The sequence below is a fragment of the Neoarius graeffei genome, chromosome 14 (genome assembly GCF_027579695.1).
Source record: "Neoarius graeffei isolate fNeoGra1 chromosome 14, fNeoGra1.pri, whole genome shotgun sequence".
Classification (NCBI taxonomy): domain Eukaryota; kingdom Metazoa; phylum Chordata; class Actinopteri; order Siluriformes; family Ariidae; genus Neoarius; species Neoarius graeffei.
Genome location: NC_083582.1, coordinates 67549002 through 67567029, shown reverse-complemented (window position 1 = coordinate 67567029; position 18028 = coordinate 67549002). Strand labels below are relative to the sequence as shown.

At 43.5% G+C, this 18028-nt stretch overlaps 1 protein-coding gene across 1 annotated transcript in view; it reads left to right on the top strand.

Annotated features, from left to right (window-relative positions):
• glrx3 (glutaredoxin 3) overlaps nucleotides 1–18028 on the top strand; it is a 78662-nt gene that overhangs the window by 13298 nt on the left and 47336 nt on the right. Inside the window, exon 3 of the mRNA XM_060940255.1 lies at nucleotides 9004–9078. Coding sequence (XP_060796238.1) covers nucleotides 9004–9078 — 75 coding nt within the window. The remainder of the gene's footprint in view (nucleotides 1–9003; nucleotides 9079–18028) is intronic.

Here is an 18028-nt window from a genome sequence, read left to right as displayed (position 1 = left end):
ATAATTATAAACTAATAAAATAAATGGCTCAGGCTTCATAGAAGAAAAAAAAACAATTTGAACAGAATCTCACAGTATGATGCTGAAGCTGCCTAAACAATGGAAAATAAAATACCATTTTGGCAAAAATGTTGGCATCCATTAATTTCTTGTATTAAGTGAAAAAATAATGTAACGTGCACACAGTCCTTCACTGTAAACACAACACACTTTCAGTAACAGAATTTAAGCCTACATAAACACTGACTCGCACATGTTGCTTCTCTTGAACGTATACACGGAAGTAAGGCAGAAGGTAGTTTGTCGACGTCACCTCAAGACGACGCCAACGACTGGTCAAATTTGCGGGAAAGTTGCGGTGATTGGATATAATTGCAACACCGCCCTGAATTCGCGGGGATTGGTTGAATTTGCGTTGATGTTGCAAATCGCAACATCGCAAAATCCTGGAGGGTCTGCTAAATGACCATTTACCGTATTTTCTGGACTATAGAGCGCACCTGTATATAAGCCGCATCCGCTCTATTTTTAAAAAAAAATAAAAAAAAAAGATATACAAGCCGCACCGGGCTATAAGCCGCAGATATCTATGTTGAAAAATTAGATATTTACTGCATGTACAGAACGATTTTGTACTGTAAATGTACATGTATGTACCTGAACAGATTCTTTCCGAACAGTGCCTTTTAACACGGCAGCAACTTTGCTGATTAAAACGGAACAGAACCAAGAGAAAATAACCGGTATTTATTTACCTTCATTTTTCCTGTGTTTGAAACCACAAGTCACTTTAATCATCTTCGCTGGATTTGAAAATAATTACCAGTTAGTAATTTGTCGTGCGTGTTCTATCTGCTAAAGATCTGCTAATTCTTCTTTGCATTGATTTTTCGTCTATCTTATTTTTGATTCTACTTCCGGTTAGAGCGCCCCTAGCGGTGGAAGAAAAATCCACAGAATAGCCGCACCTTTGTATAAGCCGCATGGTTCAAAACCTAGGAAAAAAGTAGCGGCTTATAGTCCAGAAAATACGGTACTTTTCAGCTCAAATACGCGAAGCGATATTGGCTGGTTTCGCAAGCGGAATATTGCGCATGTGCACATCGCTCTTTCCGAACAGAAACATCCGGCGATTCATCACAACAATATGTCGAGTGAGATGCTTTGGGGATCATATGAATAAACTGATAAATTTGATAATGTAACCTGAATATTGGCGTATTTTGGCACTTGTCCAATCGGACAAGTAACCGAGACAATGAACTTGTCCGACATAAAGGATCACTTGTCCCGGACAATCGGACAACCGTTCATGTCGAGCCCTGGCTGTTGTCGCTCATCTGCCTTAAGGTTCAGCATGTTGTGCATTCTGAGATGCTTTTCTGCTCACCACAATTGTATAGAGTGGTGATGAGTTACCGCAGCCTTTCTGTCAGCTCGAAATAGTCTGGCCAGTCTCTGTTGAGCTCTTTCATCGACAGTGCATTTCCATCCACAGAACTGACACTCGCTGGATGGTTTTTTTTTTCTTTATTGAGTAAACTCTGAGTATGTATAAAACTCGGTGCTGTTTTACTGGCAAAAGAAGGTTGTACTAAGTATGAAATGCAGGGGTGTCAATAATAATGGCACATGTGCTTTTTGAAGAAAGTAATTCTTTCTTGATGAGGGATTTGTTTTTCTCTGAATAATTAAAATTTTCAATTCAAGGTTGGATTTTTACTCACTTTTTTCAGTGCGAGATGAAGCGACTTCACCAAACGGTGGATTTTATTTTTTTTTTCCTCGCCCTTTTTGCTAATCTTTACAAGGGGTGCCAGTCATCATGGAGGGGTGCGCGTGTGTATGTGTAATATTTTTATAAACAGTTATTCCATGAAATTGAGTCGTGCATGAGCTGATAGCCGATGAGGCCCGTAGCGCCGAGTCGGCTTGATGCCACGTACGACGAGATTGAGTGGAATAACTGTTTTATTCTGTCCACATTCACTGGATTTTGAGAAATGGAGCATTTCTATTTTTTGCAAATTCGATGAATAACTTGAGATAAAACGTCAGACAAAATAATTTCCGCTTAGAACGTGAACAAACCAGCGAAACGACAGGAACAATTTGTGAAAAATGCAATAATATTAATAATTCTTGAAAAATAAAGATACGTTCTTACCATCAAGCACTTTTTTTGGGTTTTGTTTTCGAGTCGAGTTTTAATTTCGTCCTCGGTTGGTTCAGCAACACGCGACACCATTTTGTTTTTCTCTACTCACGGTATATGAGCTGGTAGTCGAGTAGCCAATCAGAGCGCATGATTGTTCATATCCAGTGAATGTGGATAGAAAATATAAGAGAGATCGAGTTCGACAGATGATTTTAATGCTGCACATACAGCTTTCATAACACCATAAATACAGTTTGTAGGCAATGCAGACAGGTTTATACAGTCCTGGGATACTGTATTGAGATGTAATGAAAGTTTATATAATGTAGGTTTGCATTATTAGTACCACGTAGCACTGGGATGCGTTATTTGAGCAGTATTTGAAATGCAACTGAAAACACGGAGCAAAACATTAAGCCTTCGTTCACTGCCGTGTGGACGTGCAGTGAGCTGTGATTATAAGAAAATACACAGTGATGATTTACATTTGCATTACTTTCCATTTTTAAACTATCCTTGTGAGGCGAGCTGGTGCATTTACTGTCTCCTACTGTTCTGCCTCATCGTTAGTTGACTGCATCGGGATAACGAGCGACAAACACATCTTCCTGTGGAGAGCGTGCAGGTGTTCTGGTTCGGATTTGACAGGAGGTCGCTTGCTTTGTGTCCCATAAGACCACTAGAGGGTGATCTTGGAGTAAACATAAACACAGGCTGTTAGAAATGTTTTATATGGCAAAATGATCATATTTACAATACTTGAAGTTTTCTGAATACACCATATACCCTCAGTGGTTAAGGCTTTGGACTGCTGATGCATGACTTGATCCTTAAAGGAGATATGCAGAACCTTTATTTTTAAATACATTTCTGAGTGGATAGTATCTCCATCCTTGACTCTTGTATGCTGCATAAATGGGGAAAAAAAAAATATTTTTAAGAGTTAAAATCGACCACAAAGTTGGCATTCGAGCTGCGCCTCTGAGCCCGCCAGCTCTGAGTGTGTGTCGTCACAGTGGGAACCGGTTTTAAAGCCGAGGCCTTTTACAGCTATAGACCAAAGTCATAGAAATAAACATTTCTGGTGAAAGTAAGAAATACCGTTACCGACTTGCTCAACTAAGACTGATTTGACTTCTTTGATTGTAAGTTGACTCTCATTAAAACAGGATGGGTGTTATAACTTATGCAACGTACATGTACATGCATGCATTTTCACTGATAAAACGTAAAAGGCTCATTGAGGGTGTTTTCACACTTGGTCCCTTTCAGCCATCTAACCGAACTCAGATCGATGACTCAGCATTTTTTGCGCATATGTGAACACTCCAACCGTACCCAGACCCCTTTAAAGCGAACCGAACTGAGACCACCTCAGGAGGTGGTCTCAGTACGGTTCGCTAAAAATCAACGGTACGGTTCGCCTAATCTGCGCATTGTGAACAAAAAGCACACCGGGTTCACTTCGCCTTTTTCACTGGAGTTTAACCTTCTTCGTTTGCCGTAGTTGGTCACGTGACTGTAGCAGGGAAACTCAACTTCCTTTTGGAACTTACCACAGCCGCTTTACAGTTCTCTGAACTTACTGACTGATGAGTCGGCCACAATAATATAACCATATATATCTTGCAGTCACGTGACCGGAAAGTACACAACCGCCATCTTGTCTGTCAAAAACACCGCTGAATACTGCTGCACTCGTGTACAGAATGGATCAATTTCAACCGACGGACTACACGGCTCATTTTTCTAATGAACAGATAACTAGATATATGTCTAAAATAAACGATCTACAGATTAGTGACCCTTATGGCTTACCGGACGGAGTTTTCACGACCGGATTTTGAACTGCCAGCGGAATACCCGGACGTGTATAATTACCTCATTAACTTTCCCTCGCTGTTCAGTGGTGAAGCACTGCGTGCTTATAAATCTCTGGACAGTTATCTCTACAGAAATTCAGGATTTGTCAGCGACTCAGATGTGGCATCTTGTAAACAAGAATACTCATTGGATGGGTAAGTCACTTAAGTATTGAGTATAGCACTGACCAGCCGATTATAGAATAGAATAAGGTAATTCTAGCTGTAATTCCAAATCGTCCGTGTTGTTTACATGGATCTGGCGTTGGAGAGGTAGAGGCTTAGCAGTGGAGATTTGAGTGGCTGTTTTCTGAGCTTAGTCAACAGGCCGGCTCTGCCTGTAGCCTCGCTTTTGCTTCGGCTCCCGGCGCCGCCTCCTTCGCTTTGCTTCTGATAACAATCCACGGAGACCCCGCTGGTCTCGCTATCTCATCCGGAATGTTTTTTTTTTTTTTTTCTCGTCCGGAATGTTGTGCATGCGATGGAAATCGCTACAAACCGTCATTTTCTGCTGGAAACCAATGTCCAGTAAGTCCATACGGTTGTAGTGGATATTGAAGTCCGGTACAGACGAACAACTCGCAAAAATACACACAAAAAACATAAAACGTGCACAGGTAGGGCGAGCTTGTAGCCGCAGCCGTTGTAGTAGAATTGTATATAGTAGGGTTTTCCAGAAGAAAAGGTAGAAGTAGAAGGCGGAATATGACGTTTGACCGACACGATGGCGTCTGTCACAATCTGGATCGGCTGTGACGTCACATGCAAGTGCTCCATATATATATATATATATATATATATATATATATATATATATATATAAATTTATTTTCCTTAATCCGCACTATTTTGATCAAAGAATACAGCAGGGCAAGCATGGCAGCAGACATTTTGATTCAAGAGAAAATTACCCAGAATTCCGTGCACTGGGAGTCTGAGGGCTCTAGAGGACCTGGTGTGAACAGAAAGAGGACTGAGGCCCCATCAAAGCTTAACTGGACCAGAAAGAGAACCCAGTCCTCTTTGTAATAAATTCACAGTGTGAACACAAAAAGAACTGAGTTCTTTTTCTGTTGGTCCACCTTTTGGTCCACTTAAAGAGGAATGAGTCTGGTTCCTTTAAAGGGGACGAGATGTGAAAACACCCTAAATAATCAGATGAACTGAGACAATCACGTTCTGAAGCAAATTAAATAATCTTATACCGGTAACTTAAACACGCAATACAAGTTACATGTATTAATCTAAACGCAGGTAAGGCGACTCATTTTAGATTTTTCGGATCACGGATCCGCCGACGGCAGTTAAATACTACCGCTAGAAAAATAAAAAGTCTGTGCGTGTTTTTATCTTTATTTTAACTGCCGAAATGTACAAAAAGAAATGTAAAAAAAAAATAGCCACACACATTTTTCTTGTAACAGCACTGTATCCCTGGTACTAGGCCATATTTCTTGAAGTAAAAAGTATTAGAATCGCAAATACAAACGACAGTGTGTTGTATATATCCACTTCAGCCGAGTCCGAAACCATTTACGACATTGAGTATTCACTTGAACGTTTTTAGGGTATTTACGACGGCTTTACGACAGTGTCAACCTCGTGCTGACCATGGCTGACGCTGACGGCATGGATTCCGAGCTATCGCCTCAACTGTACGTAAGCATAAAGTGTGGTAAAGAAAAGTCTTTTCACTGTCTCACTAACCAAAACGTGGGCGATTTCGTCTCTCAAGCGTTGAAAGTAAACAATGAAAAGATCAAAACGATCTTTGGTTCTCAGAAAGAAGGTGGTGATGTAACAAGCACGATGCTGAATATGCCCGCCATAACGTTAGTTCGCGATTTTGGCTGCAAGTATCTAACTGTGGAATTAGAAGAGGATGGTGCCGCAGAGAGTCCTATCGAATCAAGTAGCACGAATGTATCAGCCTTCGATGTGCACATGAGAGCTCAACGGTCATATGACCACATACCTTCAGAGAAGTAAGTACTGGAATGCTAGTCCGTGTTGTAAACTTATACACAAGAACACACACACGCTAATATATATGTGTGTGTTTATGTATGTATGTAAAGTGTGTCTCTTGAATTTAAATTCTCATCTTAATCCGACATTGAAATTTTGCCATGCAAAAAAAAAAAATTGGACAAGGACACTTATTTTTATTTCGACCGACATCATCAAAAATATGTTGAAAAAATCCGTGAACCTCAAGATAAAAAATAGGTGGCCTAAACAACCGAGAGTCGGAGCTTACCCGTCTGTGTTCTCGCTTCTTGAAGGCCGATCTTTTGGCCGATCGTTTTGAAGCAATCTGACTTTCAGTTTTCCGTTCATTCGCTTCTTCCACGTAAGGGCGAGATGGCAGCAATATCCAGTTTAGAAATCAGACGCCTGCTCCACTCATTCTCTCCATACTGAGTACTCCGCCATTACTGCTCGGCTCAGGCAATTACGAAAACCCGGGACGGAACGGGACGTCACCGGTTTTAGCAACAACCGCGGGGAGGTCCCTGCCCGAGCGATAATATGTCACGTCCCGGGTTTTACCAACAACCCTCGGCTCACACTCCGGGAGAACTGGTGCAACTGAACTTGCTTTCCTTTTTTAAAATAAATAAATGCTTTCTTTTTCTTGTAGTTCTCTTTAATTGTTGGTACTGCACCCTCTTTCAAGACGGGCTTATAGCCAACGCTCCTCAACAGATCAGAGGTCTCGTACGAGTCTTCAGTAAAATGTGCAGAGCGGAGGAGAGACCACTTCATGTGCCCGTGAACTTCTCGCAAAACGCGTCCAAATCTTTGCAGTTTGAACATTCTTGGGCATTGAATGCAATGTAAATCCACCTTCTGTCATGTTGCTGCACCCGCCAGCAACACATCTACATGGCATGGCCATAAATTAGCTCAAAACGGAGGATCGGAGTTGCAGTCAGCTCTGTGTTTTAGTATAGCGGAAATGGCGATGAGACCGATAGACTTCCTGCTGTGACGTTACGGCCGTCAAGGTCATTCACTCAGACCGCTACCTATATAAATCACTTTAATCGTAAAAATGACTATATTAGATTTATTGTTCACGCTTAAAACTATTTCTGTGCCATTCTTGAGGTCTCGAGGCATTTATAAACAAAAAGTGAGGCCATGGTTCTGCGTATCTGCTTTAACGATCATTTGCTCTGCTGTATTCTCTCGCAAATGAGCAAATATAAAATTGTCCTGCTTTAGCACGAGTATTTGTGTTCTGCTTTGTCCAATCACGAGTTAAGTTCGCATTCCGGCTTTGCCAGCGGTGATCCCGCCCCTGCTCTTGTTAGAAGCCTAAGGTGGTGTTTACATTAGACCGTATCCGTCTCATTTTCGTCGCGGATGCACCGTCCGTTCACATTAAAACGCCGGGAAACGACTCCACAGGCGGAACAACTTGAATCCGCCAGGGCCCACGTATTCAACCCAGTTCGTATCTGATCCGGTGCTGTGTAAACATTGAGATACGAGGAAACGCAGTGCTGAGCTCTAGCTGACGTCGTCATTGGACAGCGTCACTGTGACATCCACCTTCCTGATTCGCTGGCGTTGTTCATGCCACGTTGGTCATGTGACGCGACTGCTGAAAAATGGCACGGACTTCACTTCCTGCTATTGTTTCCGCCTTGTATCACCTTTTTGTTTTTCATTAAAGAGTATAAAAGTATGAATATAATGCTTTGCTTTGTCATTCTTAATGTTGTTCATGGTAAGATGCAAATACTGCCCATTGTGTAGTTATGATTGTCTTTAGGCTTGCCATCCTTCCACTTGCAAGTGGTGAGTGACTTGCGCATGCCCGATATGCACTGGGATCACACACACAGCGGCTCAGTCCTGAATCACTGCTCGTGCGCTTCACTCGCGCGCTCTGTGAGCTGCGCAGGGCTGGAGTGCGCACCCTCCAGAGGGCACTCGCTGTTCAGGGTGGAGTGATTTGGAGCGCAGCCGCTGAGGAGGAAGCGCTGAGCCGCACTGACACATTTCAACTTGCGTGCCGTCTAAAGGCCAATTTATGCTGACAACCCAGTCCTCGCAGACGGTGTCGCAGACAGTGTCTGCGTAGCCCCCCCACCTTCGCAGACGCTCTGCGCGCACCTCCCAAAAATTGTGACCACCGCAGAAGCCTCGCAGACAGCGCCGCAGACAAGAGGGCTCTGATTGGTCCACTCTACCCGCTGTACATGCACTTCCGCTTCTCTACTTTCCCGGTTTGGTTTGTTTTCACGACCGGCATTTTTAAAAACATGAGCGAAGATGGAGCAGCATGAAGAGCGGTTGATTGAGGAAGTACGGACATCTATACGACTCCAGTTCTAGTCATTATAAAAAAAAGTTCTAGTCATTATAATTAACTGGAGGATAAACACTCCACTAACCACACCCACCAACTACTCCTAGCGACTTCGCGCCCCCTTGCGTTGTGCCGGTGAATAACATCGCGCACGCCTATTATCCCCGCTCAACAATAAATTACAACTGTCTGCGAAAAGCTATCTGCGAAAGCCTTGTCGCACGAGCATGCAGAGGCCTTAATTAGTCATGTGATTAGCGTATCCGTGTATTGGCGTTGCTGTGTGCACGTGAATCGTGTATTGGCGTTGCTGTGTGCACGCGAATCGTTTTAAAAACGTTAATCTGATGATCCGCTGATACGGTCTAATGTAAACCCCACCTAAACTGCAGTATTGGCCAAGGGCAGAGGGTAACCACTGCAATCAGGACATAAAATGGGTCAAAGATTTTTGGATTTCACCATCTGGTGGCTAAATATCAGAGTCAATAGTGGGTTATATTTCCGTCTCACACTTATTGTCTGTCTTTCTTTCCCTTTCTGGAACCGTATAACAGGAATGCACTGAAGATAAGGTGTAGAAAGTGCAGTGGAGTGGAGTGGAAGGAAACGAGAAATTAAAAGTCTTTTTTTCTATTGCTTTTTTTTTCCCCCAACAGCTGGAGGCTGAAGCAGTGCCTGACGTGTCTGAGAAGTATCAGATCACCTCAGTCCCTACTTTCCTCTTTTTCAAGGTATGAGTTCACTTTTCTACCTGAACTACAGGATGTGTTATTCCAAATCATTGCTGTTAGGATGAAGTAGAGCCCTGCACTCCCGCGGGACCCGACGCAAAGCAGTGCGGCGCGGGACAAATTTTGAAAGCTCATTGCGGGCGGGAGCGGGAGCGCACAATGCGGGCGCAGGCGGGAGAGGTGATAAGCTGCAGTCCCGCTAACTAAAAACGTGTTTAAAATAAAATTTATAAATTATTATAAACTTGCATCGTACCATATTGGTTTAATGCTAACTTGGTTGGTTGTTTGGGAAACGCACCCCTGAACGTGAGCTGTAGATATTTATGCTCAAATCCACTCAAAGTAAGGGGCGGGGCACCATCACGCTGTGTCTTTAAATTATATTAATTTCTTATAGGCCTACTTGTATTTCCTAGAATGTAAATGTGAGGAGTGGCATATAAGCTGTGTGCAATGTACAATATTCTTAATATCCACTGTAGATTTTGGTAGGTGTGTTGGGTGTCTCTGTAAAGCCTCAGCTGCGCATGCCGCCTGGCAACGCGCACCCTCGCTACGTGCGCTAGGTGAAGGATCGGTCAGTGGAGAGCTCAGCTAAGCTCAGCATGTTTAATTCCCCAAGCCAATGACGAGAACTTTCGTGAGAAATAACGCGAACGTCTGCATCATGCGGGATTTGCAGGCGGGAGCGGGACTGAAAATCATAATTCTTTGCGGGAGCGGGCGGGAGCAGGACTGCACAATGCGGGCGGGAGCGGGACTGAAAATTCTGTCCCGCGCAGACCTCTAGGATGAAGCCACATGGAGATGATGAATACTCTGTGACTGTAAGACTTGATCACATCACCCTACTTTTTTTTTTTTTTAAATGACAGATTTATAATTTAGAACGACCGTAACATTGGAGCATTTTGTTAGTAATGTGCATACGTGGAACATAAGTGATTAAAAACCAGTGGAATATTCATGAGAAGTGTTCTCGGAAAAGAACCCATGACTATCTGATGTGAAGCAGAGAAGACTGGTTTTATATTTGACTGTGCAATGACAGACATGACAGCAATGCTTTTAATAAAACGGCATTGTTCACACACTCAACGGTGCATCTTATATATGTCTAGAGGATTAAATCTGACCTCCATTGTAGTTGGCACATCAGAGCCAAAATGTCCCTGTTAGAAACCGGCTCTTTCTGTGATGAGGGTTTACGACTTTGTGACATGCTACTCAAAATTTAAGGGCGTATTCACACCTACATTGTTTGGTCCGGACCAAACGAACCAAATTTCCCTTGGTCCGGAACTTTTGGGTTGGTCTGAATACAAACCACCGAACTCTGGTCCGGACCAAACAAGCGGACCGAGACCGAGCTGCAAGGTTGGACTCTGTCCGGACCAAAGGAACCCTGGTGCGGACCTTTTGGAGGTGTGAAAGCAGACCGGACCTAATCCGACAGTTTTGCTTTTTTGTACCTCGGGAGCTTCCGTCGTTTGTCGAGCATTATGGGAAACAGAGTCTTGACACTTCACCGCAAAGTGCAAACACTGTTTCGGTTGTCAAGGGAACCTTACAACAGTTGTTCAGTCATTCAGACCAGTGGTAGGCTAGACTACAGAGTACAAAAAATGAGTAGGGGGCAAACGTGGGCCGAGGAAGAAACGCGTACCCTTGTGGATATATGGGCAGATGTCCACATATCTGAGCTTTTGGAGAGAACACACAAAACTGCCAACGTGTTTGCTGTATTCAGTGAGAAAATGAAGGAGAAGGGGTTCACGCGCTCCCCAGAACAATGTCGGCTAAAAGTAAAGAAACTCCGTCAGACCTACATTAAAATCAGGGACATTCTTTCAAAAAGTGGCGGTACTAGCGACTTGCGTGAAGAGCCAGAACTGTCACAACATGATGTGCGCTCATCAGCGCTATCCTCCGTGACTACTTTTGAACTTGGCGCTTTGTGCGCGTGTTGTCTCTGACCAATAGCTGAACGACCTCAGGGCGCGTGGCTTTGTTGACAGATTTTGGTCCGCTTACTAAAATGTACAGTGTGAAAGCGAACCACACCAAAATGAAAAAATTAAAAAAACATTTGGTTCGGACCAAAGCAAGTGAACTATCGAACTATCCTGGTCTGAGTACACCCTAAAACTGCAAGGAGGGCTTTAAATATGGGTTCGAGTTAATAGTTATAGTACCACGCTGAAAACCGTGAAAATCTGGCGTCACACGTGTAACCTGGACCAGTGTTGTAGTCGAGTCCGAGTCCAGTCTCAAGTCTCCAACGTTTAAGTCCGAGTCGTTAAAAAAAATTTCGAGTCCGAGAACAAGACTCCGACTGCACCGTTTGACGATGGCTATTTTAGCGCCATTAAAGGAGAACTGAAGGCAAATTTTTTTTTATCATCAAAATTCTATTTATCTCATTTTATTAAATATCGGAATGCATTTCTGAAAGCTATTGTGTCGCTGCTGTAGCAAGTTATGAGTGTTTGAAATATGCTCTGTAATACATCAGTCCATATGTCAAAGCAATGGCCGTAAACGAGATTCGTTGAGACCTGTGCGAGACATCGTAGGACGGAAGTAAAATGTACAGCGCAAATCAAAGCGACCGACATCTGCCGACGTTGTCAAAAGACGCGCGCGCCCTCTTTCGAATGCTGATGTAATCAAGCCGGAAGTTTTGTTTGTTTTGATAGCGATCAGGAAAGTTTGAAAAAAGTAGGCAGTAATTGTCATTTAAACTCGTTTTTGTGCAATACTTCGTTTGAAAAACAGTTTTCAAAATGGCGGCACCGACACCTGGCTGACACTTGATGTTTCGAAGTCTCGCACAAGTCTCGTGAAGATCACGCGAATAAGCGACGCCTGCTGTGGACCAAACGAACTAAATTCAACACGGCTAAAAACCGAATAGGCCGATAAGTATAATATTTAATTGCAATTAGTTGCCAATACGAGTCACGATATAAGGTTACTAAAACCGAAAATGTCATTGAATAACACGTTAATTAAGAAATAAAGCAAGTTTAAAAATGACTTCAGTTTTCATTTAACATTAGTTTGTTCCTGAACATGCTGTATGAACAGGTGAACGTGCTTCTCTTTGTCAGGGAGTGTGAAGTATTCTGTCAGAGACGGTCGGGAGATGGATGTAAACAGAAGGTGTGTTTATTAATACAAGCGAAGACGGTAAACAATCCAGAACAACAGGCAAAATCGTAAAACAGGCAATAGGTCGCGTGAGGCACAAACAGGCTACCGTAGCCTCGGTAGAATCAAAGACAAGAAACAGGAAATCAGGGATCAGGAAACCAAACAAGGAAATAAGGCTCGGTAATGTGTCAGTAACGCAACTCAATACTTCGCAAAGTAAGTGTGTTTTCACAGGTCTTATCTCGGCGCGCTGATTACGCCTTAATCCTGTGCAGGTACGAGTCGTGTATGGCGGGCACTTGAGAGTCCACTTGGCGTGCGCGCTGTCCGGAGCACGTCCGAGAGTCTATCTGATGCACGCGCCAAGGCACGCAGGTGTGACATTCTTGCATGAAATTAGTATAAAAGTTAATGTAGATATAAATGTGTTATGCCAAATTATTATGGCATGTTACAAAAAATAAAGAAAAAATCCGAGTCCTCGTCTCCAGTTTACGAGTCCGAATGCAGTTCATGCACGAATCCGAGTCATCGCTGCTCAAGTCAAGTCACAAGTCCTTAAAATTAGGGCATGAGTCGGACTCGAGTACTGCAAGCCTGACTTGGACGCTAATTTTTGAGCCAAAAGAATTACAAAAAGTCATAGTCATGATTTCTCATCGGGAAATAATAGAGAAAGAAAAGAATTTCAAATATCATGCAGGAAGAAAAATTTCAGATTGGCTCCAACCGTCTTAACAAAATTTCATGTTCTTTCGATTACGTTCATTATGTGTTGTATTGAATATTGTTAGTTTTTTCTTTTTTATCAGACATCTAATTTTTTAGGTTTGTTTGCCTGACATGTTTCGACGTACGACTGTCGTCTTCCTCAGAGTGTCACCGGATGTTATTGGTGACGCATCTTTTATCAGCTGATGTTTCCGAAGGCGTGGCCTTCCTGTCTGGATTGACAGGTCGGTCACGCCTTTTACTGTCAGTTCATCCCCTGCAAGATGGCACTCCAGGTATGGGAGAGCATGTATGCTCCCTCATCTCGGTTGATGGTCCTCGGACTTCGCTTTCGGATCTCTATGGACCGCATTCAAAGAGCAATGAGGAAATACAACATTAACGCACCTGTCAAACCACACACAACACTCCGTCAGATCCTGGTTCATCCCAAAGACAGAATACATCCGGACAACAGATGCAACACCATATATGAGATTCCATGTCAATTATGCAATAAAACTTACATCGGGGAGACAGGAAGGAGTTTCAACACAAGAAAAAATGAACATAAGAAAGAGTGCGAAAAGGAGACAGCTACAAGACAAACCCGAACAATAAAAGAAAAGGCACAACAGGAAAATTATAAGTCAGCCATAACAGATCACTGCAAAAGGGAAAATCATATCATGGACTGGGGGAATGCCAGAGTTATCCGCACAGAAGATAATAAACATCAGCGCTGGATCAGCGAGGCCATAGAGATCCGTAAGCGAAGCCCGAGGACCATCAACCGAGATGAGGGAGCATACATGCTCTCCCATACCTGGAGTGCCATGTTGCAGGGGACGAACTGACAGTAGAAGGCGTGACCGACCTGTCAATCCAGACAGGAAGGCCACGCCTTCGGAAACATCAGCTGATAAAAGATGCGTCACCAATAACATCCGGTGACACTCTGAGGAAGACGACAGTCGTATGTCGAAACATGTCAGGTAAACAAACCTAAAAAATTAGATGTCTGGTAAAAAAGAAAAAACTAACAAAATTTCATGTTGATTTTTACCCAAGAAAAGTTATTGGAGCCAGAGTAGTGATAACATTACATGCAGAGGCTCCAACTCTCCCGCCGTGGGCCATTTATGGCCCTTTTCCACTACCCTTTTTCAGCTCGCTTCAGCTCACTTCAGCCCGACACGGCTCGCGTTTCGACTACCAAAAAAACAGCACGACTCAGCTCGCTTCAGCCCTGCTTAGCCCCTAAAACTCGCACCGTTTTGGAGTGGGGCTGAAGCGAGCCAAAGTGAGCCGAGTGAGGCTGGGGGCATGAGCAGACACTCCCCTGTGCACTGATTGGTGAGGAGGAGTGTCCTCACATGCCCACACACGCCCCGCGAGCACGCTGGGATCTGTAAACACCGCAAACCCGGAAGAAGAATAATTACAAATTATGAGAATTTCTGAAGCCTTATGCGCCTCGCCTCATCTATACGCTCTTGCCAGTATCTGTTGGCGTTGTCGGTGACAACAAGCCACAGCACCAAGACCAGCAACACTAACGACTCCATGTCCTCCATGTTTATTGTTTACTATCCGGGTCGTGAGACTACCGCTTAAAAGGTCACTGATGTCACTGTTTGTGCTGCTTAACGACATCACGTGACGTCCACCCACTTTCGCTAACTCCACCCAATGTGTCCACCCACTTCCAGCCAGCACGGTTCAGCGCGGTTGTAGTCGAAATGCAACTCCAACAGCCCCGCTCAGCCCGACTCAGCCCGACTCAGCACGGCACGGCTCAGCTCAGCCGAGTTTGTAGTGGAAAAGCGGCATAAGTAACTTTAAAAATGCACATTGATAAAACTTGCTGAATTCGTGCTGAGTTTATCTCAAGAAGAAAAGAAATATATCACAATGGAAAAATAACTTCGTTCCGCCCGAATAAGTTCCAAATCTGTGCTCAAATCAGAATTTAAGGGAGTTGTACTCAATAACGTACAGTATGACTCGGGTAGTCAATGGCATGGACAGGCTTTAATTTTCAAACAAATTTTGCATACACTGTACACACACAATCTTGCCTATAAATACCCGGGGGAAATGATGGGAAAATTGTCATTATTGAAGATGCCACGCCTAAGCCAAAATCAACGTGAACAGGCCATCGGGATGTTGCGTGCCGGAAGTACACAGACAGAGGTTGCCCGGCACTTCGGTGTTCATCATTCGACCATTTCCCGTTTGAGTCAGCGTTACAGACAGACAGGGAGCACCAGGGATCGTCCACGCCCTGGTCAGCCTCGAGTCACGACGCCAGTTCAGGATCAGCACATCAGGCTAGCTCACCTCCGTGACAGATTCCTGACACCCTCAGTCACTGCTGCTGAGACCCCTGGACGACACAAATCAAATCAAGTTGATTTGTATAGCGCTTTTAACAATAAACATTGTCGCAAAGCAGCTTTACAGAATTTGAACGACTTAAAACATGAGCTAATTTTATCCCTAATCTATCCCCAATGAGCAAGCCTGTGGCGACGGTGGCAAGGAAAAACTCCCTCAGACGACATGAGGAAGAAACCTCGAGAGGAACCAGACTCAAAAGGGAACCCATCCTCATTTGGGCAACAATAGACAGCCTGACTATAATATTAACAGTTTTAACAGGTATAACCCTCAGCTGTCCTCATGGGGCCGTCCTTCACAGGAGCGGTGCGATAAAACCCCGACCAGACACAGGGCACCAGGATGGATCAAGCAGGTCCGAGGGGCAGAAGAGGCCAGCATCTCAATCCCAGGATCAACATGTAACTCAGAGGGACAGATTGGGGGGGGGAAGAGAGAAAGAAAACGCGTTGTTAGGTATGCCCTAAAAATGACAAGTATTAAATCTGTGTGGTAGGCTCGCAGAGACGAGAGTCTTTACATCAGGCATAACGCACAACAATGGCATGTTAATATGGTAAAATATATCATGACCTGCTCTGGCTGGATGCTTGATTGGGTGATGGGACACAGACCCAGAATCTCCAGCATGACGGTCCGAACATGGACCAACTGTCACTTTGAATTTTTTTATTGTGAATTAATTCTTGAGTTTGACAATAAATGTCCTTTATCGATGTTTCAAGATGTGTGTGCATTACATACAATATCATAAATTTCAAATATACACTGAGTGCAGAATTATTAGGCAAGTGAGTATTTTGACCACAACATCCTTTTAATGCATGTTGTCCCACTCCAAGCTGTTTAGGCTTGAAAGCCTACTACCAATTAAGTATATCAGGTGCTGTGCATCTGTGTAATGAGAGGGGGTGTGGTCTAATGACATCAACACCCTATATCAGGTGTGCATAATTATTAGGAAACCTCTTTTCCTCTGGCAAAATGGGTCAGAAGAGAGATCTGACAGACTTTGAAAAGTCTAAAATTGTGAGATGTCTTGCAGACGGATGCAGCACTCTTGAAATTGCGAAGATGTTGAAACGTGATCACCGAACAATCAAGCGTTTCATTGCAAATAGTCAACAGGGTCGAAAGAAGCGTGCGGGGAAAAAAAAGGCGCAAAATAACTGCACATGATCTGTGGAAAATCAAGCGTGAAGCTAACAAGCAGCCATTAGCATCCAGTTCTGCCATATTCCAGAGTTGCAACATTCCTGGAGTGTCAAAGAGTACAAGGTGTGCAATACTGAGGGACATGGCCAAGGTAAGGAAGGCTGAAAAACGACCACCACTGAGTAAGGCACACAAGATAAAACGTCAAGACTGGGCCAAGAAATATCTTAAGACTGATTTTTCTAAGGTGCTGTGGTCTGATGAGACGAGAGTGACTCTTGATGGGCCAGATGGATGGGCCTGTGGCTGGATCAGTAATGGGCACAGAGCTCCACTCCGACTCAGACGCCAGCAAGGTGGAGGTGGAGTACTGCTATGGGCTGGTATCATCAAAGACGAGCTTGTTGGACCTTTTCGAGTTGAGGATGGACTCAAACTCAACTCCCAGACCTACTGCCAGTTCCTGGAAGAAACCTTCAAGCAGTGGTATAGGAAAAAGTCAGCATCTTTCAAGAAGAACATGATTTTCATGCAGGATAACGCTCCATCTCATGCGTCCAAATACTCCACTGCGTGGCTAGCCAGTAAAGGTCTGAAAGGTGAAAAAAATAATGACATGGCCCCCTTGTTCACCTGACCTAAACCCCATAGAGAACCTGTGGTCCATTATAAAACGCGAGGTCTACAAAGAGGGAAAACAGTACACCTCTCTGAACAGCGTCTGGGAGGCCGTGGTTGCTGCTGCACACAATGTTGGTCGTGAACAGATAAAGAAATTGACAGAATCTATGGATGGAAGGCTTTTGAGTGTCCTCATGAAGAAGGGTGGCTATATTGGTCACTGATTTGTTTTTGTTTTGTGTTTGAATGTCAGATATGTTTATTTGCAAATCTGGAGTTGTCATATCAGTGTACCTGGTGAAAATAAATAAGTGAAATGGCTACATATTTGGTTTTTATTAAGTTGCCTAATAATTCTGCACAGTGAAAGTTACCTGAACACATACATATTCTCCTAAAATGGCCAAAACTAAAAACACCCCACTCTAACTTCCATACATATTCAGCTTTGATATTTATGAGTCTTTTTGTTTGATTGAGAACATAGTTGTTGTTCAATAATAAAACTAATCCTCAAAAATACAACTTGCCTAATAATTCTGCACTCCGTGTATGCATGGATCTAAAGTGATATCGTGTTGAATTCCATTGTGCGTTTTTAAAGTTACTTAGTATAATAAGTAAGTTTAATTTGTATAGCACATTTAAACACAGCATACACTGACCAAAGTGCTGGACAGAGTCAGTATTTAAAAGACAAATGATCAAAATAAAAATAAATAAATAAAATAAAACTATAATAACAACAATAACAATAAGCTGATGGTTAAGGAAAGGCCAAGGAGTAGAGATGGGTTTTTAGCCTAGATTTAAAGGCAGAGATGGAGGGAGCAGATCTGATGTCCGGTGGGAGCTGATTCCAGAGACGTGGAGCAGCAACAGAAAAAGCTCTGTCACC